The following is a 24,068-nucleotide window of genomic DNA, read 5'->3' as shown; positions in this document are numbered from 1 at the left end:
CATCCCCGAAGGGGTTGACAGAGGTGCACATTATTGCCATTGCATGGCCCATGCAATTATACTGGGCACATTTCCAGACCCCTTACTCGGCAGTCGCACTTGCAAACACTCTGCCAACGAGACAGTCCTTTTTCAAAGATTTCTTAATCTTACTTATTTTATAATTTTAACCGACTTCAAAATAAGGAGGTAGTTGTTGGATTTCCATTTACTTTACGCCACAACAGGAAAGTAGAACACTAGATGTTTCCCATTCAATAAAACGTACATAGTGGCGGAAACTCAATCGTAGTCTGCCATTCCACATCTTTTATGGTAAGTGGCTGGTAGAGCTCAGACTTGAAGAACTAAGTATTGACACGAAACACAAAAATTTTAGACTTCACCTTACTGTGTATAGGCAAAGTTCGATGTTCTAAAACCCTTATTAAGGTACGCCAATTGCTACGAATCTTACTTACCTCTTTCACTTCATCAACAGTTATAATTATCAGTCTTTTCATGCGTACTTACTCGTTGTTTAAGAAAAATCGAAAATCTAATTAATACATGTAAAAAATATAATATTTTCATAGCAAAAACACTAAAACACTTTTGCTCAGGTATTATAAATGCCAGATTAATCAACTTCTTTTACTTATTAAAATTAACCTAGCATAATATTTCTATTTACTCACAAACACAGCACACGCCGAGTCCGTCCGCACAATCCCCTGAAGCTCTGCCGTCCCTTTGTCGGCAGTCGTACTGGTTGATGCAGATTCCTGCCTTCGCGATATTGTGGCCCTCCGGCTGGCACTCCCGCTCTCCTCCCACTGGGAAGAAGTTGAGGACTTTGCCGAGGGATAGTAGACCTCCTGAAAATAAGGAATAGTACAAATAAATTAGATGTTTTATACTTCCAAAAGACATTTAATTACAACTGTTTAGTCATAACAATAATTAGCTACAACTCGACATATGAACTCAATCACAAACAAAAGTAACTGCAATATCTTAAAACAATAAAAGACAAAGTGTCTAATCTTCAAAAGTTGTTACAGATATCTTTGATGAGGTAAACAATAAAGCCCGAAGTGAAAAGTATTACAGGATTATTTACAGCTAACAACTCCTAAATATATACAAGTTGAAAACTCGATATCTTTAACACTTTCAGAAGTTCCAAAGGTATTCAACATAGATAAGGGGAACATCTTGATAAAAGTATTTAATTCACGCCCCTCACAATTTGCATAAGAAAAACATCTCGTTTGGAGGCGAAGTAAGGTCTTGTTTTAAATAAAAAACAGCGTTTAAAGCCCTTGGGAGATACTGGGGCGCCTGCAAAGGAATATTCGCGAAAAATATGGGTGTTAACAGGGCCGGATTAAAGCTGATGCGACGGTGGTACGCGTCAACGCAAAATAAACAGACGGCGTGTTGTCGTAAAATATTTTTTTATTTTAGCACCTGTAGCTTGGTTAGAAAAGAAACATAAAATCTTGCTGGATTTATTTTTTCTTTACATCTGTTAGTGTAAGTTTAATAATATTTGCGCAAGAAAATAATTTGAAACAAAATCTTATAGCCTTAGAAATTCTGGGAGCTTAAAGCGGTGAAAGAAAAATATATCAAATAAATACTTTAACAGAAAAAAATAGATGCTAGATTTTGCAAATACCGAATTCGTAGTAATTAAGATACTTTGTGTTCTGTGACGTAGCTTTTCCTTTTCTAACCAAAACTACAATTAATAAAAACAAATACGTGATACTAATATAACCTTAATACTCATTAGCTTTAGACTCAGTTTGCTACTGATATCAAATAACTAATTACAGCTGCCTCTACATCGTAATTAATATAAATTAATTTTATTTCTTTTGGGCATTTCTAGAAATAGCAGTTAATTGAAAATAAGTGTTTGCTATTTAGAGTAGCTAGCGTTGGTACTATTACACTTATTCTGAAACTGCCAAATAAGCGAAAATAATGATGAATAAGTATTTTTGTTCTAAGTAGTAGGTATTTTATTACTCAGTTATGTTCTTTGGCATTTATAAAGATATTTTTGCAGTAGTTAGATGCTGAGAAACTAGGTGTATAATGTGCACTAAATTCTTTTTTAAACAATAGTTTTCACCAGCTCATTAGGAATGGTTTTCTTAATAAATGTACGTGTAAGAGTGTTATTTTCTAACCTACTTGCAGAAATAAATATCATTTATCATTTACTTAACATGTTGACTGCCACGTAAGTCATCAGTGGCCTACGTTAGTGGAGGATTTGCCTTCAACAGTTTTCTGATGGCAGTTAAAGGCTTAAATAAAAAAAAAAAAATTTTTCGCCGATCGGCGAAAAAGCTTAAAAAGTTAAATTACTTCTCAATTTTCTTGCCAAAGTCCGTCCCTGCCCAAATGCATATAATGCCTGGAGGAACTCCTTCCCAATGCATGTCGAGAGTTGCTGGAAAATGTTCACCAACTACACCTACATATAAATTTCACTTCTTACATTACTGACGCAAAATACTCTACATGTTCGGCAGAAACTCCAAATGCCAACCCGCTGTAAAATTCCAGGATTTTTACTCACAAATAAGTTTGCAAACTTAATATGGTATTCGTATTTTTCTGTTTTTGTATACGACATTTTTTCGAGTGATGTTAATACATTGGCTTGCAGTAAACAGAGGTCAGTGTTTTAAAAGTGTGACTTTAAGGGCATGACAAAGTGATTGTTATGACTTATGTTTCTCATTTGGGATTTAGAGACCATATCAATAAACAAAGTCTACTACAAGTTAGACTGCACGGTTGGCGCGGAGGCTGGGCAACTGGCAGCCGTGCAACGTTTAGCGGCTTTGATTCCCGCACGAAGCAACTCTTTGTGTCATCCACAAATTGTTGTTTCGGGTCTGTGTATCATGTGCTTGTAAAATTGTATGTTCGTAAAGGCACCTACAACAATTTGCCCAGGAACTATGAACACACGGCTCATTTCCAGGCAAATCAAGCTTGCAATCCAAGCTTAGGATGCTCTGTGCTACTAATGAGAAGTAGGAATTTTGAAATACTAAAGCTATTTGTTATATAAAAAAAACCCAGAGCACATAAAATATCAAGGTCATAATAATTACGCACCGTGTAACTATGAATTTTTAAATAGTAGGTAATTATAATAACTATTTTAATGTATGTATGTGTGTTACGTGCAAATTATATTTTTTTCTATCTACCGTTTTGCTATTTCAATACTGATTAAACGTATTCATCAATGTGACTGGAGATGATTAATGATTTCGCGTTATCTGTAAGGACTTCTTTGAGCAACTCTAGCGAAACTAATTTTGTGAGTTTATTTTTAAAGCCTGTAATTAATGATTTCGGAACAAGTTTAATGAGCTTATATATAAATGTCTAGTAAATACATATTATATAGTACGACATACTACAGCAGCCTATTGATCCATAACTACCATACTGCCGTAATCAAAGACATTTACCTAATGATTACTTAAACTATTCCTTAATTTTGTTGTTCTATTCCTTAATTTTGTCACGGAAGCAATTGCTAAAGACAGGGTTAAATAACCCGTTTTGCTAATAAACGACTCTTGAGTACGGCGGTAAGCAACATGGATTTAAAATTATACTTTTCTCAAAATATCTCAAAAACTAGAGTCCTAATTCGTTTTTGGTTTACTAACACTCCTGTAAAGTCACATTTAAAAACGTTAACCACAGCTTGTGATTATGTTGTCCCATGACAATAGAAGTACGTCTCAATGTCCCCTGAAAATTTAGTTAAACCCTCCATAAATATAAATAGGTACCAACGATTAATGGTCGTGGTTTCATGACCAAACGCAGCTAAAATGTTATTGGCAGATTAATTATGCGCTAAGTACGTACTTTCTAAATGTATCGAACATAAAAAAATCTAATTATGTGGCCATTAATGCACGGACTTCCCCAAAATAAGATTATAATCATAATTATAAGGATGTCTATTTTTAGAACCGGGTTTTTCTTGAAACATTTTCTATCGATAATTAAAAAGGTGTGAAAGTATATTTTGAATGTGTTCGATATTTCATCTGGGTCTTTTCATAAGCAAGACTTTTACTCAAATGTCATTAATCAACTGCTACCTAGTTAATTCCAAAATATCTAAAAAACCTATCTATATAGAAAAAAAATACAAAGCATAGCAATATTTGTGCATAGTAAAGTAGGTGTACTTTACAATACAAGTGCTCATAACCTACAAAACTGACCTCTACAAATGCACTTTCGCTTAAACCAAAGATCTTAAACCAATAAATAACAAAAAAAAGTCTATTAAAGATGGTAAAAACTTTGCAATCTTCATTCTATTTTTACTAACATACAAAAAATCTGCGAATATTCCCCAGAGGCTCCCAAAAACACAGCAAAACAATTTATTTGTAAAAATGTTTGCTCTAAAGTGAAATCCCCAATCAAATCGGACAGTTAGATGGAACTGTTATCAGCGGTTTTGTTTTTATTTTGTTTACTTCTAGCCAATTGCGCCCGTCGACGTCGATACCACATATTGTTGCGGCAGGGCTGCCAACTATCACTTGTTGTTATAAAAGAAGCAACTAAAACTACCGTGGGAAATGTGACAACTTTTGTTAACTGTACTATTGTTCTGATTTTTTTGAAATGGGTTAATTTAAGGAAGTGCGAAGAAAACGAATGGTTACGAATTGATGATTGTTTTAACCAATAATAACTTACATATTTTTTGACCAAACACTATGACACTACTCATTAGCTAAAAGTCACAATTTAATTTAAAGTTAAAAAACACTCTTTCACCATAAATTTAAATTGAGGTCATTTAATCAAATAAAATAAAAATGTAACACGAAGCACATCCCTATTAGTGACCAAAATTAGATCACACAAAAAGTAAGACAAAAAAATTTCAACCGGCATTGGACTTTCCGAACCGCGTTGGATACCTCCGGAGATCCGCGTCTAAACAATTAAAACGCGCTTTATAAAATAACGAGATGCCTTTAGGCAATCCGAGAGATATATTTAGAAGTTCAAGGAACAGATCTTTATTAGAATTCGGCTTTAATTTGCTCTGGAAAACTCTTGGAATTAAGGTTAAGTTCTCACATTAGATGCGTGTCGGCAACGCTGTGTGGAGCCCATGATAATAAAGGTTGGAGCTGATTATTAAACTTGTTACTCTGCTTAACCTCATCACGTAGATAATGCGCATAGATTTAATGCGAGTCACGCGCTAAAAGCATTCTGACCTGATGTGCGGTTTATTTTGATGCGTCTGATGTATAAAGTGGTTTGTGGCAGCATCATAAATAATATAATAACTGGGAGTCGTAATTATTTTTATTTCACCTCTAGTGATAGCTAGAGTTGAATACTGAAAGAGTTCTCGTTTTATGAAGCTTTCGTGTGATTGTGTAGTGCTGACTGTACATCTTACATACACCTTGTTTATTAAGAAATGTTATAAGAGCTAGGCATTAGCATTCCGTGCATCAAGTGATTGTCACTTCTAATCTTAATCTACATAAATGCATGTTGTGCTTAATATCTTGTTCATCTCATTCTGACAAAATGGCCTGGTAACATTAATGTTTGTATATCATGCCAGAGCTCTTGCACATTGTATTAAGAAAATTATATCTCTGATTCAAATCTGTAATGGTTTGTGTTTTGTTATAAGACATTTTTGATACATATGTTATGGAGCGCCACCCTATTCTCATTTACTTTAACAACAAATATTTAAACTTATTTAGTCTACTTAAAACAACATATCTAGACTAATCCATTGTTCTATTTCCAGCAACAAATCCCAAGCCAAAACATGACAAGAGTTATTAAATGGCGTCGCAGATTTAATTGGGCCGCCGACCTTTATGCAGAACAAACTTACATATTGCGGCCATTTTTCAAAAGCCGATCCTTCAACTTTTTTAATTAACTGCTCTTACAGTTTCATGACGGAAAGGTTACGTTATCATACAACCTACGATGCGTAATTAAGAACGGCTTACTCTGACGTCTTATCTCCCTTCCTCTTTCAAAGTCAATGGGGGATTGGATAATTAAACTGTCAATCTAGTTGTTATTACTTTAATACTTAGGTTGCTTTTAGATTGTATCTTTATGGTTTAGTCTGTTGGGTTAATAAACTAGATTTTTGTATCGTCTAAGCTGTATGACGTTGCTTCCATAAGTTTTAAGCGTAATAGTGTTTCTTTTCCAAACTGACTTTGGCTTTTTTACGCTTTTCTTTAATCTTTTCTTTGTTCCATATTACCGTGGGTTGGTGAGGACTTTCCTTTTTCTCCTTTTCCTCCACATTCTTCTTCATAGACGTATAAGTATGGCTATCTCACACAGATATAAAATAGAAAAAAGCTACGGAACCGCTAGCATGTACCAAGACATTTTTACTCTTATTTCCTCGGCCATGGAGTTCAATCTACTTTGTATCACTTTCACTGCATGATGCTGTACTAACAAACAAGCATATTGGGGCATCACTTTTACCTTCATACTCTCATTAATTTATTACATACTTATCTGAAACTAGAGCATAAATTACTCGAAGCTTCCATGCCATGTATTTGAATGAATGATTGCTTATTTTTTATGAAATGTTAAAGTTATTGAATCGATTTAAATGTTTATGATTAGTTATTGATAGCAATATCCGATTGATTGATTGACTATAGGTATCTTGGGTTTTTTACACACACTTTTTACAGATGAAATAGTAACGTTACTTGGTGTGTAAAAAGTGAATGTTACGCTTTGGTTTTCCCGTAGGAGTTGGGGAAGATGTGTGCACTCCCATTTTGTAAGTTGCATTATTAAAGCCAAGTGTTATGGTGTTGTCGAAAAGGCTGAGGTGAAAGTGCAAATCCGGGAACACGGAGTTCATTTACTGACATGTATCAATCACAAAACACTCAGTACTTTAATTAAGAATTGTAATAAGAAACCAAGACTTGATAAAAAAAAAAGTTGATCCAGTTTTCTCAGCAGTTACGAAACCAACGAGGTATCCAATTCCATCTACTTATCTTTAGTGGTATTATTTAGAGTAAAACGTAGCTATCTACATAACAAAACAGATGAACGGCAAACCCAGAGGGCGTATACGATAGGCCACGGTACGATGACCACGGCATAACATAAAAATAAATTTGAATTTCAACCGAGTCTCGCCCTTTACTTCAAAGTGAAGGATTCCATTACGCGACTCATCATAAATGTATTGCATATTGAATGGTCTTGATGTCTCATGGATTTCCACGAAATTTTCGAGGAAAATTGTTTGACAATATATTTTCATGTTTGCCGGAATGATTGGAGTTCGTCACTTTTCGTATTTAACTTTTGGGTAGCGAAAAACGTTGGTTCTGCGAATACTGGTACTTGTGTACACGGGAAATTAAAGACCTTTTGTACTAGGAATTGGATCAATTTAAGTTTATTAGCTTACTTTGTATAAGGAAGTATTGGTACTTTATCTTCCATCTTAAATGACAGTTTGTGACCCCGATGTCAAGATAGATCAATTTCTAATACTCCTCCTTTTCTTAACTTCCATTCTCCCATCAGTCACCATCTTCATTTCTCACACAATTAACCTATTCATTTGTTCTTTGAAAATATACACCAATCTAAGCATAGATACTTTTTTACCGCGCCATAATCGAGACAATAATTTCGCACACCCACCGGCTGTTGAATAATGAATTATATTCGAAGACCGTCCAAAATTAGCATACTTTTAACAAAAACAATCACGGTAAAATCTTTTTGTGGCCGTATTTTGTTATTTTAACATTACCAGACCTTTCTGTAATGTCTCTCCGTAATAGCATTAGCATGTATCTACCGAACAATTTTGGAGTACCGTAGTTATAACTGTTAAATAAAATAAAACTCATTTGTAAGCTATCTATCTTTTATCTATCTTATTTTCAAAGAACTTAGCTTATTTTCAAAGTATAATATAGACGTAGTCAAACACACGTTTATTTAAGATACAAATATGTTTTACGTATTCAACCAAATTCTATAATATGTAGTGAAAAAACGATTCTGATTATTCGATTTATTGAAGTACTTTCTTCAAATAACACTCTATCAGCACTAAAACACTGTTCTACAAAAGAGAAAAAGTTATCTAAATCCTCACTATACGCTTAAAAAAGTACATTGTCAGTATCGTACCTATTTCGGTCAGAGATCGGATACGGCTAGACAAAAATAAAAGAAGCCGTTTAGTTTTGTTAGACGGAGAAATTGAAAGTATTCAATACCAAGATGGATCTGCTATCTACAATCGTAGATACATATTGCAAGTTACATTGTAACTTTGGTTGTATAGTTTAAAACAAAACTGAACATATACTGGTACTTACATACTCGGAAAAAGAAAAATAGTAGGTATAACAAAGGCTACACAGGCAGGCCTGAGATTAGACGATGGGGACGTGGGATTGCCATGCTCAGCCACGATGGGACCGGCTCAACAGAGTATTACCATGGCCTCACAGAAAACTGACGTGAAACAACGCTTGCGTTGTGTAAGTGAGGTTACTGGAGACTCAATTACTCCCCTTCCCAATCCCCGATTTCCCAACAAGCCTTGAGTTTCTAACCCCCAAAGGCCGGCAATGCACTTGTAACACTTGGGCGGCGGCGATTGCTTACCATCAGGTGATCCGTCTGCTCGTTTACCGGCTTATGTCATAAAAAACTCTTTGTGGTTTCTATCCATCCCATCGGAAAAGCAATGAAAATTAAATAATATGCCAATGAAATGAACGAAAAGTTTAATTCGTTCAGTACATTTTATGTGACTTCCTTTCAGTATTTATCAGCGTTACGCTGTTACGCAATGTCGGCTTTAAATAACCCACATAATAGTGAAACACGAGTCTCTCCCAGGAAAACACACGTTTCCAATAAAATGTGGCATGTGTAATGACCTGAAAACGAAGATAGGTGGCGCCACGTTGTCATGCTCAGTATAAGGTAAATGGAATTTAACGGGGAACTCTCGAACGCCGTCTGTTTGGAAATCTCTTTAGGAAGTCTTTTATTAATCAGGATTTAGAAATTCTACGATTAAATGTCACAGTTGAAGATTGTGGAGAATTGAGTCGTTAGTTAAAGGCATTTATTTTTGGAATGTCCAATAAAGTCTGAGAATAAAAATCTACAACGGAAACACATAAGTTCCTTTGCAATTAATAATTTTAATTTGCAGTAAATGACTCTCTCTGTCTCCTTACCGTTTACACAGAGACATTTTATGATAACTTAAAATATTTTTTTAGTACGGTAACAATTTTATTCCGAAAGCAATTGTTGAAGACTGGATTAAGTAATCAATAAATGACACAGAGTTCGGGATTCATATATATTTATACAAGTATCAAGATAATTATTTCTTAAATTCGACTTAAAATTCTACTTAACATCACAACTTAACTAAGGCATAAACAAAAAGTGTAAAGAATTTGATAACACAAATATGTTGAGAACAACATTTTCCATAAATCCGCTTAGTCCTCGTATCGTACGTAGAATTTCTGAAAGAGCAAACAGCTGATACACTGAGCACCTGCATTATTCCTCCCCTTGGGGTAGTGCGGAGGTTGGCCCCGAGCGACATTAATATGAAAGTAAAGCAAAATGTACGAAGCAATGTATTATTAGTTGAAATCTGCAACTACTGCTGACGACACGGTAGAACATCGCCTTTGGTGAGCATTACACTGCATTCTGAGATAAAATGGTGAGTGTAGATGCTTATCTGGTATCCTGCCCGAGGTAAGTGTATCTAGATAATCTCTGTATTAGACGTGGTTTATAAATTGGACAATTATTTTTAAGTATACCTGTATAGCTGTGTTTAGTCTACAGTACTTCAGTCTATTGTGAACTGAGGATAGCTATCTTCAGTTCACATTTGTGTCCTTTAGACGCATGTTAACAATTGATATAACTCGGATGAAAAATGTGGAAACTCACCCTTAATTTCTTTGTGTCCAGAATAAAAACATCTGCCTTCACTCAAACCACGAAAAAAGAAGCCGGCGACGATCATAGGATTATCTCCGAGGATCATTAGTTATGGAGGACCTTAGCCGGGCCTTTCTCCGCCGAAGATATCTGTCTACTTAACCACACACAGACATTTGTACCGCAGATAAACAAGCACGTAACTACCGCAGCTCCTTAAAACATTAATCACAGAACATAGTATCGTTCTTCGTCGGTTTTTATACAATTACACGATCCCTAAGGCAATTAAGGCTTAAAAGCCATTGCGGTAATGCCAAATGGAAACCGCAAAGTTAGTTTCAAAGATACCACTAATCCGATTATAAATACTCGGGATAGAATTAACAAGAACGTAAGAACGGTTCGCTGTAATTATGTCTTCGGGATATTACGATGTTCTAAATCAGTCCTAATTTAATTATTTGCTTGCTTTTTGTGCGGTTCGGTGCGGTTCACACTACACTAAACTTTTACATTAGCAATGTGTTCAGGAGGTGGCTCTTCAACACAGCTACTTTAGAAACTATGAACTGTTACATAAGTAAGGTTAATCCACCATATTTTCAGCAGAACTACTTTCACTGTATCTTGAGAATGCAGAAAGAAATAGAGTAGTATGAGATTTTAAAACACAACTTCTGATTGATCAGGTTGAATGACCTTTCAAACTTAGTGACTGTAATCAAGTTATTCACCAATTGATCCACATGAATGTCTCTCAGGAATTGAATAGATAGAACACATAAATAACTGATTATCGTAAACCTTTGATGGAATCTCGGCTTACAGGAATCTGGCACGTAATTCAATTAATAGATATAGACTACACCTACCAGTACCTATATGTTTAGAAGGTAGTTTACTCAATTAACTTTAGGTATGACAACAAAAAACGTTTACGTCCAATTTTTTAATTACCTATGGTTTTAAATGTCCTCCCTCGTCGAAAATTCTCCCTGTTACATCACCTTTCTCAAAATTAAAAAATTAGAGAATCGAAATTCCAAGTTCTTGAAAAATAACCCATTTCCAAGAATGTTTAATATACCTAATACTCACTTGAAAAATTCAGTTATTATCCTGAAAATGTCAAAAGAAGAATTAATTTCGAAAATAAATGTCTTCATTACAAAAATTTTACCAAGCAATATAAATGATAAATGATATTTATTTTGCAAATAGGTTACAATGTAATTCTTTTACACGTCAATCTCTTAAATAACTAGATGAGGCAGTGAGGAACTTTAGTGTAAGTTTAAAAGTGAAAATGTAAGTGAATGAGTAATTAAACAAAAAATAGGTCAAATTCTAATCACGGCTCCCCTTGAAACTGAAACAATCTGTCTACAACTTAAAGGATAGTTAACTAGATAGTTACCGATCGCATTATCTCATTACTACTGAACAGTGAGGGAAAGGAGGAAAAACTTGCACATGAGTTCACTTCCTGCTTAGAAAGTTGAAGAAGGGATCCTGTTGTCAGTCTTAATCGATAAGCTTTTATCTCTACTGATGACAAATTATGATAAATGATTATCCGTTTTGTTAATGATGAAACTAAAAGCGTGAACGAAAACGATTAGTTAGAATCGAAAGTAGTCATTAGGATTCGCAAGGTGTAAAATTCGTAACATTAATTTTATTTAGTTTATAAGTATAATGAATACAACTTAAGCGAAGCTGATGTTAGCATCGAATGAACTGTTAGAATTATTGGAAAATGTCGCAACATGGTGAGGTAACAACACTACAAGTCAAAAAGTGTGAATTTTTGTAAAGAAATCTCATAAACCAGTCCAGCGCAGAAAAGCCAAAAATATGTTGAATTTCAAATGTATTTATTTACATTACATAAGTAACCAGATATTTATCATTATTACTTTCATAAATGCGAAAGTGTGTATTTGTTTGTTTTTAGTTTTTTTTACGCTGCGTCAGCGTTTTCCCGATTCTTTTGACCATGCAGGTGAACCCGCGGTGGAAAAATAGTATAAGGTTGTTACCGTTATTCATCAAGAGCATCTAGGGCTTATAGCTGACGATTGATGCGTGAAATCATGTAAATGTACTAGTAATGACATGTTCGACTTAATGGCGCCTAATTGTTCAAGTTGCTGGAACATTGCTTTGAGACATGCCGATAATTATCGCACATTGCGTTTGGAAACTCAATTATATTGTTATACACTTATATAGCACATTATCTCTAAAGTGGTTACTGTTTACCAGCTCTAGAGCTTTTTGGTAAAACTCGATTACACAGTGCACTATTATTAAGTTAGTACTGACGCCATCTTTCACTGAAATGACGTCAAATAATATGTAGATAACTATATTTTATATTTTCAGTACTTAAGGTAAAATATTTTAAACTCAAACGTAAAATAGATTGTCCTAATATCATTAAGAGCACTTATGAGGGTCGACCTAATCGATATTTTTAAAAGTAAAGAACATGACTATTTTCCTTACTACGACTTGGTTCTTCTTCAAACACCATCAAAGGAAACCCCTATGAAAGCTGATTGATAATATCAAAACCATAATTCAGTAGCAGTTGCGATTGCAATCACCCGACTAATAAGACTTCATGTTATAAACAGTAATAATATTTTATTTGAAACTATTTACATAAAACATCTATCTCATACAATTTATCTAGGATTGTGTTACAATTTTATGCAAATGTAAAACTATTACTTCGTTAAGGAAAGGTGTGATAAAGTATAAGGCGCCATAGCCATTGCCCTTAGATACAGGCGCCACGTTGTACGAGCGAAAGCGATAATCTCTATGCATTTGTGTATTTGTATGAGATCATCCCGAACAAGTTTATATGATAACCTTAATAGGGCAGATGACTAATTTTTATTTTAATGTCTGGCTTGTAGTTTATTTTAAAATATTAGACACGTACTTATTTTTTTATTTTCGTACAGAAATTTTTGAAGATATATCGATTCGAAATATCGCGTGACGTCTCTTATAGGTATAGTTTATACGTAGAAATAAAGTATTTGCTCCGATTCCTAAATACTGATACCGAAGTATACCTTAAATAAGACATCGTTTTGACCAAAATGTGTTAAGAAATGATAATGTTAAAAATAAATTAGGTAAATTAAGACTGTATAATATACCATGGAACTTAAAGAACAATGAAAAAGAACTCTTTGTCCAATTGTCCAACTTCGAGATAAATGCAAAAACAATTAAGACATCGAGACACTAATTCCAACACATCCATATATGAGTTTATCACTTAAATCTCGACTTCCTCGCTCATGCCCTACCTAGCACGTGTGGTCCTCTTTATCGGGAGCCTGTCCTCTTAGTGTTTAAGGCCGTGACGGCATTCCTACATCCTACATTATGCGGAGGACAGGTTCCATCACCTGGTACACTTACAAGATGAGTCCGTGTGCCGTTTGTACTACCGGTTTCGTCTGTTGATCATTTTTTATAGGCACTTTAATATTTTATTAACGTTTTCCCTTGAAACGTAAGTAAATTGTGTTAACACCCGTTTTTTTTGTTGCTTTTAAGAACGTTTATCAGATTGCTGCAAGTGACTGGTTTACTTGGTGATGAGTAGTGAAGTTGGTTGTTAATCATTGTGTCGTTGAGTTAAACTGTTGTTTATCATAACTTAATAAATCCATTTTATAGCATAAGTCTACGCATTAATGCGAAAGTGTATGAGTTTATGTGTATTTTTGTTACTCAATCACGTCAAAACGGCTGAACGGATCGGGATGAGATTTGGATCAAATTATGGTCTGGAATAGCATATAGGCTACATACCCTATGTGTTACATATTCCTCTTCTTCCTCATAAGTCATATTCAATTAATTTCATTTAAGGCTGACTCATGTTAACTGTTTGACGAGGCAGCTCGACTAATTTCAAGCCACGCTAGGGGCTCATAGCCATCAGTACCACTCAAAAAGAAATCACTCTGGCAACTTCTTCAGACCCTACGATTTTCCAAAAATATGGACGGGCCCAAAACTCTATCAATGTATAAACATAATAGAACCTGGCTTTCTGCCAAGGCCGCTTGTTAAGAAGGTCGTTAAGTCATTAAGAACCGATTTACTAGTTCCTCTATTATCATAATCCTTCGCTAGTTTGGACTTGTCCAATCAAAATATTATTATGTAGATTATGATTCATTCATTCTGCAGATTAAATATGGGTTGATGACCGTGTCGCTTTGTTTTAAAATAAATCATTTTTTGCGTATTGATACGGCATGCAGTCAAGCGTTTGATAATTAAACTAAATATTTACTTCTATTAATTAGTAGACAGTAGTAGTTGATTTGGTACTCTTGTAATATAAAAATGAATCACTGAATGTGTTGCTAAGCGCAAATCTCGAGAACAGCTGAACCGATTTCGTGAATTCTTTTTTTGTTGGATTTGTTATTGTTAGTAGAAGGTTGTTGTGAGCAATAGAAAATTTCCCATGCGACACAATGTTCGCGGAATCCGCTAGTTGTAAATAGTTATTTTTTAGTTATTATCTATAGAAATATTGTTAATGGGTATTATGAATCATACGGTATTTTAATCTCAAAATACGTGTAAGGAAATCACAAAACAACATAATTTTCATACAAATACGTTATAGATGAAGCAATTTCAGAACAGAAACTACAGGGGGTCCCTCGTGACCTCTCTCCTTGCACTTTCACTGCATGACATTGTACTATACAAACTGAGTCAGGAGCAATAACTTTACAATCGTGACGATGCAAAAAACGACGAAAAAGTCACCGAAATAATCCGCAGAAGAAAGTTTGCACAAAAAAACATAAAAAAAAAAGAATATCAACCGCTCTATTACACTTGGTGAAATAGCCGTGCGACTGGTTTCCCGTTTTATGATACACGCTCAAGTATTTTATATTCGCCTAAAAAGGTATTGCAGTTGCGTTAAAACTTTGAACTTGTTAACTTGTGCTATTTATTATGAACATAAATAATACGCTATTAACTTAAAAACTTGTAATACACTTTCTCTGTAAAGGTATGGAGAAAATAATCTTATTCAATAAAGTAAGTAAATGTGATTTTCTATTCAATTTCGTAGCGTAGTAAATCTGCAGCTATTGAGCCGCAGGCAATAATACCGCATTATGATTTCAAGATTAAAAAATAAAAGATAGTAGACCTGAGTCATGATTTCTTGAGTCATAAGCTCAGATGGATGCAGTTTTATCAGCCAATAGGTCATTGGTATCAACCTGAATCCCACTTTGTTCTTGGCCGATTTTAAACCGGTAACTGTACTAGTCTAGGTATTGGAACCAGATGTCCAAGTTAAAGAAATAACTGCGAGAGACCGTGCAGTTTTCTATTGAAATCACTTAAAAGAAAAGTTTCCTAGAATAGTTGGAACGCGTTGCAGTCAGCTTTTAAAGTTTAGCTTTAACTGTTAAGGTGTTCGATTTCTCTAGATTTTCTTAAGTACCTAGGTAATGGGTAATTTATTACTAATAAATTTTGATTAACGGACAACCATTCACATTAAACTTTGCACCTAAAAGTTCTAAACTGACCTTTGATCATCCGGATCATCGTCATTAAAATTGCAAATCAAATTAAAATCAAGAAATGTTTTAAAAATACTATGTTGTACATCAATCTATCTGATTCACACCAACGAAGTGAAGTCAAATCACCCATTCTTCCATTTACATAAAACGTTTAAGGAATTCATCGTAATAACAATTAAAGTATTGTATAAAGTTAACAAATTGACTAATGAAAGAAAAGTTTCTACATAGTCTACAATATTAGATTGATATAAGAGAAGAAAACCAGTTTCCTATTCCCACGCAGTGCCAAAAATAAACATAGTGTACAAAACGTTAAAACCCTAGAAAATGTTTAGCAAAACTCAGCCTTAAATAGTGGCCGCGCAGCAGTTTTTGCTCACGGATCCCTCCGTAGTTTAAAATCCCGTTGACCATTTATGGTGGTAATTATAATGTCGTTTTGTGCAATTTCGGGGCCCGTGCCGACTATTCAGAACGGATAAAGTTAATTAGTCTATTATCCTTCCCACACACGGAACAATTATGCGCTAACGTATAGTAGCCACATTTTGGTAAGTTTTATAACAAACCTTTTTGCTACAGGGTTCTGTATTTCGATTGTATTTTTGAAAGGAATGGTTTTAGAGTTTGGTCTGTTTAATTTCTTAGTTGATTCGTGGTTGAAAAACGAGCTTTGAATCAAATGTTTAGTCATAATCTTTAGTTCTCAATTTATAAAAATACAGACCAGATATCTATTGTAGAAGGTGATATGATATAAGTCTAAGGTGTGTAATTAATCAGAGCTGCGGGCTACTTAACGGATTATCAGGGCTCCGACTCGAAGAGCAGGAGTAGAAACGGGGTAGTTTTTAGTCAGTAAGAGTCTGACACATCACTCTCGTTTCACCCAAGGCGGAAGAAGGCATTGGATGATTTTCTCCCCTCAAGAAAAATGTGTATTATGATAATATGTATTTTGTACTATAATAAACAACACTTAACAATAGCGGTTGGAATAATCAACAGTGTTCCCCATACAAATAAATAACAATAGTTATAACATAGAAACAAGATAATATTATGAGTTACAAAGCTAAATTTATTCAATAAAAGAAACTGGAAATGGAAATTAACATAAATAACTTGAATAGAGAAGTTTTGAAATCTGAATGTGATATTTTTAAAATCGACACTATGCGTAATGCGTTTGTATCTGGTTCGCATAGATTTTGCCAACATTTTGGTACTTTTGGAGTAAAGTCAGATTCAAAATATCACTCATTATTCTTTCCTGATTTTATATTTTTGGTATATTATAAAAAATCTGTGTACATTTCATTTTCACCAATTGCCGTCACCTTGCGCTTGATTTAATTTAAATACTCACTCAATTAAATCAAAAATGGCAGATTTCTAAAAGGTTGTCTCCGCTATAAATGTGTGTTTAAACGAACAGGTTATCAGAATTTAAATGACCAATCTATCTACATCTGTGACACACGTGTGTCTTAGTATTACCACAAAACCTAACCTTACTCAATAATTGTCCCTAATCAATTACCTATATTTGTGTTTTATCGATAAATAGTAAAATAACATAATTATTTCATATGATCAGTCCGTTTTGTCTACTGTTTGACAGAAACCAGTCCAAGCAAACCACTGTAATTTGTATTAATTAATTATTGTTGAACTTAACCCTCCAATAATACCCAGAATGAGGTGTGGATCGAAATATTACTTAGTGTACAATTTATTAGGCCTCCTTGTGGCCTCAAGCGCCTCAAGATCTTGTGACCGATATTATGTGATTTCAATTAAAACGTTACTAATAGAAAGTGAGTGTAAAATATATAATCTTGATACAATGCACAATTAGGTGAGCTATTCTCTAACAAGCTAGATAAAGTAAGCAATGTGAACCAACTAAAATAAATTGGCATAAAACTTTCGTTCTCCTTGGTGCGCATAATTTTATTTGTAACACATTTAACGACAGTGAAACGAAATCACGATGCGTGCTGTGTTTAACGATAAACTTGAAATCATTACACTTAGATATAAATGTTGGTCTGATCTCATCATATTTGCTAAGAGTAATTAAATAACATGACTGGCTGAGACAGGCGTGATACAATTACATCGAAACGTGTCCAATATTAGTAATTTACAGACTAGTGAAGTATACAGACAATGCTCAGTAATAATAACCAATGATATCCAAGATTATCCAATAAATATGTTACGAAACTTGAATCTAAAGTGTATGACATTATTTCAAAAGCTAAATGAGATTGGAATTTTCTATCAATCTATGATAATACACATGTTATATTTATCACAGTAGGACAATAATGTACCAAAGTAGACTCGAAAGGTTACCTATGTAGTATTTCTCCGCATTGCTGTCATCGAAAAACGTTTCTGAAAAACTGTCTACATACCTACTGCATAAGTAGCCATTATACGACTATTTGTTTTATTATTCGAGACAAAATCCAACGATTGCTATAAGTGTATCGTGTAAAGAAGTCCAAATTGTATACGCGACATACATTATTTTTTGTATAATATCTAAGTAATAAACTAAAGAATTCACAGAGCAGTAAAAATGCTATAACTCATACAATCGTGCAATGCATGAAAACGGCACAAATCATATTTATAATCATGCGATTTGTAATCGAGATTTCTTTTGTTCCTATTTATCTTATTAATATAACTTTTCATTAGATACATATGTGTCTGGCATTAATACAGTCACGCGGTTTATTGCCATACACAAATGCAGACTCACTGGTAACGTGCTAAAATCAATGTTTTAGAAAATTAAACGCCAAAAAAGAAACACAAGTCAACAAAAACATAAAAACACATGGCCCTACTCAGCCACTACGCCAACCATAACATCAAATTACTCCGTAATCAGATTAAAAGATAAAAACAAGAATTTTCTCAACAAACATGGAAGAAAATAGAGTTGTAATTGGCTACGGGAGAGCTGGTCTGTTAGTCTGTTGGTAGATCGGCTGCAATGCGATTAAGTACGGCAGAAAAGTCCACTGGTTCCACTGCAAAGGTAAATCTAATTCCCAACTGATTGCAAAAATGAAGCCAGCAAGTTTGCAGAGATGAGATCGTTAATCAACTATTGATCGGTTTGCAATGACTTTACATTGTCATCCTTTTTAATTGTGATGAAGTTAATTCTAACTTTTACTTGCGTTTTTTTCTTTTCTTAACTTTCTAGTGGGTAGAGTTTCATAGATTCATCTAGTGTATTCTGTAATCTCAGTGAGAAAGATCGAAGTGAATTTGATCGCGGTCCGCTCACCTCGAAAGTTCGAATAGGTAGTTACAGAATAGCCTAGCTGTTCTACTATCGATCAAATGAATTTAATCTGCCAATGTCAAACCAATTACTAGGTTAATCACAATATAATTTTCGTCAGACGTCTAATATCATTTAGAAGTACTATCACTGGATTATAAGGCGACATAGACCGATTTAAGAGTCTTCTACACTTACAGAAGATCCCTTGGCGCAATAGTTGTGTATCACAAGTACCTAGTACACAAGTATATAACCAAATAATCTCCAATAAACTATGTGCCTTTGACTTCCGTACATTAGTTAAACCAGCTCAACTAGTTCAGTGCATAGTTTACAAGTGGTTTACATTGTAAAGTGTGCAGTGTCCTACCAAAGACTTGGCCAAGATGTTCTAACATGTTCAAAAGATATCACAAGTTTGTCTTCTTGTATTAACAAATAGATATAATAAAAATAATTTGTAGTTTTATTCATCCTTCGACAAGGTCAAGTATTGTAAGTAAAGCCGCGACCAAATGTAAATAAATAAATTATGAACCTCAGGTTAAATTACAAGCCTGGAAATATTTATGAATGATCGTATACAGAAAGTTTTACCAAAATTCCAATACAACCATAAAATTGCAGATGCATACATTACAAGCGAATTCATATTAATACATGAAAGCTTTATTTAATATTAAAGGTGCAGCCATATAATTTCCGTACCGCATTATTGCAAAAACCCGTGCAACGTAATCTCTGACGTTTGTCGTGGCCACAAGCGATCATAAAATACAAGTGTATTGAGCCGTTACATCTGAAGCTATGAATTTGTATGGTTTATACAGTTCCGATATATTTTATAATACATAAATTCATACTTCGATAGGTATTTTCTTTGTAAATGACATGTCCGTAAAGTAACTTAGAGGTGGATGCTGAAGATTGAGTTCAGTGGTTGTAGAGGAGGCTTATCAGTGGTCGGAAACAGGCTAATGACAATGAGAAGTGACATTTACCAGTATGTTAATGAAACAATGTATAATTAAAGACTTAGTAAGTATCTATTATTTACATAATACCGTTACCTCGAGTATGCAAATAAGGAAGGAGGAACACTTTCAACAATAAGTAATAAGACTCGAAACAGCACGACTGTACAAATGGACATTGGATATGAATTATTGACCTTTATCACCTTACGCATCACGATTTCAATAATGTGGACCCACCTTAACATTAACAACATTACAGTAGAACTCCAATTATCCGAATTAATGGGGACCGGGACCCATTCGGATAATCAAATATTCGGATAATCGGATATTAAAAAAAATTGCCATTGAAGAGAATAAAAGCTACGTTTTGATATTGCACTATTTTTTTATTGAATTAAATTGCGGGGGAAGTCGGTGTAGGCACAACGGCAAGTTAAGACAAGTCAAGTCAAGACTTGACGCGCAAACACTGGCTTCGCGGGGGGAGAATAATAGCGCACTTAGACTTTTTTTGGTCAATTTTTGTGATTCGGATAATCGGCGATTCGGATAGTCGGAGTTCGGATAATTGGAGTTCTACTTATTTATTTGACGTTTTCAATACATTTTCGGTAAAGCGTAAATATTTATGGGCAGGTATGTCCTTGTTGGACAACCCCAAAACCTCGTTACGTGCCAGTTTCGGTTTTTTATCTTCTTTTGGAGTCATTTTGAAGACGAGTTGGGAATACTAATCTTGTATGGGAAACGGGTCGAGTGCGTATCAGCGGCGCGAGTGAATTATGGCGATAGGATTTGTTGTTAACTTGGTGATTTATTGGAAGCACCGATGCTCCCTTCTCATAGTGATTAGGGCATAAATAACACCCGGATTCTACAAACAAGGAGCTACTTACCTAAGTAAAATTGTTGTAGAACGATATTAAAAGAGGTTCTCCCCTTTTCAGATACTTGTTCGACTATTTGTTCAAAAGCACACAATTTATTGTACCTTTAGAATATTAGTTTTCCTGCAATTTTATGTCGCATTTGATGTTTCGTACCGTCAGCCCGATAGCGATAGCTCAATCTTTTTGAAAAGCTTTTAGAATCACCTGCACGAATAACAGAGTTGCGGTCCATAACCGTTTACAACTTGATTGCACAGAACTGCAGTTAACCACAGCTATGGTATGGCTAAAAATGGACTTGGAAAATGGTAGCTAGTCCCTACAGTAACACGGATTAGCTTACAATGTTTTGGTTTACTTTCTGAGTAGTTATGAGAAAATTAAATATAAGCACGTGATTACTACGCTTGGAGCTCATAATACCTAACTCCTTAATGTTTGACAATTCTGGCTTTATCACTGCAGGACCAGCGCTCGGGAAACCATTGAGTATTTAAGATTATTACTTATTAATTACGTATGAAGAAACTTTCTAGGTCATAATTAATAGTTAGCTATTTTATGCGTCGCCGTCTGACTGAAGTACTACAAATGCAAATCATTGCATTTGATTTGAAAAGTTTTGAAAGTGACTTCTTAGTATGAAATTATCTGGCGAGACGTGTATCGATCTCGATCTAATTCTGTTTCTCCATCGATCAGAATTTTACTTTCATGTTCGCTGTGTTTAAGGAAAACATACAGGAAAATCTTCTATGTATTTGAAATGTAGTGGTTACGGTGATAGTATCCTCAAGCAAATAGAAAAGCTTCCAGGAAGGAATTTCAATGTAAGATAGTAAACTAAGAGTGGAAAGCAGTATACTATTAAGACGCTACTCAGAAAATGAGTCATAGAAAATATCTAATAGGTACCTATAATACGCCGGAACTCGTGTTAAATAGCTAAACGGTTGAATAAGTTTTTAAAAAGCAAAATCACGAGGGTGTATTTAGGATATCAAATTGAGAGCAATTTAAAAGACAATAAGAACATTTCCTGCATAAGATACCCAATAGCCGATAAGTAAAGCACCTATCTATAAGCTTCAGCTTTGGCCATGTGCAATCGAGATAGGTATAGTATTCCACAGAAAATTTAAATCCTTTAGGTTATTTAGCAGTATACCCTTTATTTACCTCAAGAATAGCAAATAGCAAAGGAAAGGTTTAAAACCAACGTTTTCTTACACGTTTCATATGTATTTAACCCATCTGTAATGAAGATTTTAACCTGTAAAATGTTTAATGGGAATCTGTAAACAAGTTTAAGCGTTGCAAGGCGTCTTAACAAATTATCGACTGACTACTTAAACGCAACTTGTTTTGGTCGCATCGCGATTCTTCGGAAAACACCGAATTACATTGTAAGCTCATCTTACCTTTACTTATTCTTGTCTTTTTTAAAGTGATGTTTACATAGTACGTGTAGTTTGTATTAAAAGTAGTCTAAGTAGGTAGGTCTTAATTCTAATAAAATACAAAGGGTTTACATGTCCACCCTGCTATAGTACAGACAAGCCAGTTAACAGTAAATTTACGGTAGAATAAAATATGCTACATATTCGATTAGAATAAGACTGTGAGAAAGATATCGTTTTCAGTATCAGATTTAAGTTACTACTGAAAGTGATAGAAATTCTATGGTACTATAGGGAGATAATTTACATTAATAGCAGGATGTGTAGCAAATTAATGTGTAAATTAATGGATTCTATAGGTATACATCTGCTTCATGTCTCAACTTTTAAATTAAATGGGCAATTGAAATCAAATATACCCTACATCCTTCACTCCCTTTTATCAATCCGTCAAAAAATCGCACAGCTCCAACCAATCTCCGCTTTCTCCCCGTAAAGGCAGACGAGCATATTTTACATTTTTACATTATTAACCTTGTCCTTAGCGAGTGGGCGGCCATGCGGCCATCGCTGACCCTTTGGCACAGTAACAACGACATGGACATAGCCAGTAAATTATAGCCCTTTTTAAACTTCCTTGAGTATTTGGGACGAGAGAAAAAACGTGTGGTGTATCATCTTTAGTTGGAAAGTTACTTGGACAGGCAGGTCGTAGGTAGTGCACCTATCAACCTACATTTGGTGTGGTTCCTACCGTAGTGGGTGAGTCGTTACACTGCTCATAGGTAATGAGGTGACAACTAAAGTTGGTTTTAGGTAATGTCGTAGTTCTTTGTTTGTGGTCGTGTTACCTATGTTTAATCTAAAACACTATTTGATAGACATAACAAAGGCAACGACTTATGTAGTTACTGATACTTTACTGATAATGAATCTAACTTGCGTTTTACATATTTGTCAGAAAAATCTGTGCATACTCCCAGTAAGTAAATTAGGTAAGTAGATTGGAAGGTGATACAATGTTCTAAAGAACCTTACTTAACTATGTCTACTCTATACTTAACCAGTGGAATTTTAAATTTTCCGCGGATTTACCTACGTAGGTAATTATCAACGTAATAATTATCCTATTTATTAGTAGTTTGCTGACTATTATGGTATTAGGTTACTACCTACTTACCTACCTAGTCAGCAATTTACATCTAGGTAGGTATTTTTTGTTAGATTTTTAGCTTAAACAAATTTGTACTTACCGCCAAAGAAAAATCCTCTGCCTTGCTCCTTATTCGTCGTATTTTTCTCCACACTTTGTAAATTATTCCACGCATTATGCACTCCAATATCCTTTCTGAATTTATTAACAGTTCTACAATCAGCATTCTGTACCAAAACTAATATCACTACAAATATCACTTTGTAACAATCCGATTGTGAGCACATTTTAAGCGTTTCATAATTGTAAACTAACAAATCTTTGGCTAAAAATAAGAAATAATGATAATTTAAACTTATTTGTTTAAATGAAATTCACTTTTGCTTTCGATAAATATTTTTTTCGTTTCGCGCGCAAAAATCACATCGGCCATTTTCACGGTACGCGCGGCGCATGCGCTGTGTCGACGGTCGCACTGCCGTTTGGATACACGCTCGTTCAAAATAACAGAAAAGTTGGGGCTCGGAGTGATAGTAAATCTTTTTGTTTTATTTTTATCGGCCTTGAATTTTAGGAAATGTTGTGGTCGAGCCATGCTTAGGAATGCGCTCGGATTACCTTGCGGATGCTTTAATTTCTTATCTAATGGTTTCACTTTCTGTTAATTTTTCTCATACTT

At 34.5% G+C, this 24,068-nt stretch overlaps 2 protein-coding genes across 7 annotated transcripts in view; both read right to left on the bottom strand.

Annotated features, from left to right (window-relative positions):
• LOC118271597 (uncharacterized) overlaps positions 1–23,865 on the bottom strand; it is a 40,987-nt gene extending 17,122 nt beyond the window's left edge. For both annotated transcript variants that reach the window (XM_050693723.1, XM_050693724.1), the window contains exons 1-2: positions 23,490–23,865; positions 678–857 (exon numbers count right to left, since the gene is read on the bottom strand). In XM_050693723.1, coding sequence (XP_050549680.1) covers positions 678–857; positions 23,490–23,676 — 367 coding nt within the window. In that variant the 5' untranslated portion in view covers positions 23,677–23,865. The remainder of the gene's footprint in view (positions 1–677; positions 858–23,489) is intronic.
• Positions 1–24,068, bottom strand: part of LOC118272073 (protein spaetzle 4) — a 484,075-nt gene that overhangs the window by 377,379 nt on the left and 82,628 nt on the right. The window lies entirely within an intron of this gene.

Source organism: Spodoptera frugiperda, chromosome 5 (genome assembly GCF_023101765.2).
Source record: "Spodoptera frugiperda isolate SF20-4 chromosome 5, AGI-APGP_CSIRO_Sfru_2.0, whole genome shotgun sequence".
Lineage (NCBI taxonomy): Eukaryota > Metazoa > Arthropoda > Insecta > Lepidoptera > Noctuidae > Spodoptera > Spodoptera frugiperda.
This window is presented reverse-complemented; position numbering and strand designations above follow the sequence as displayed.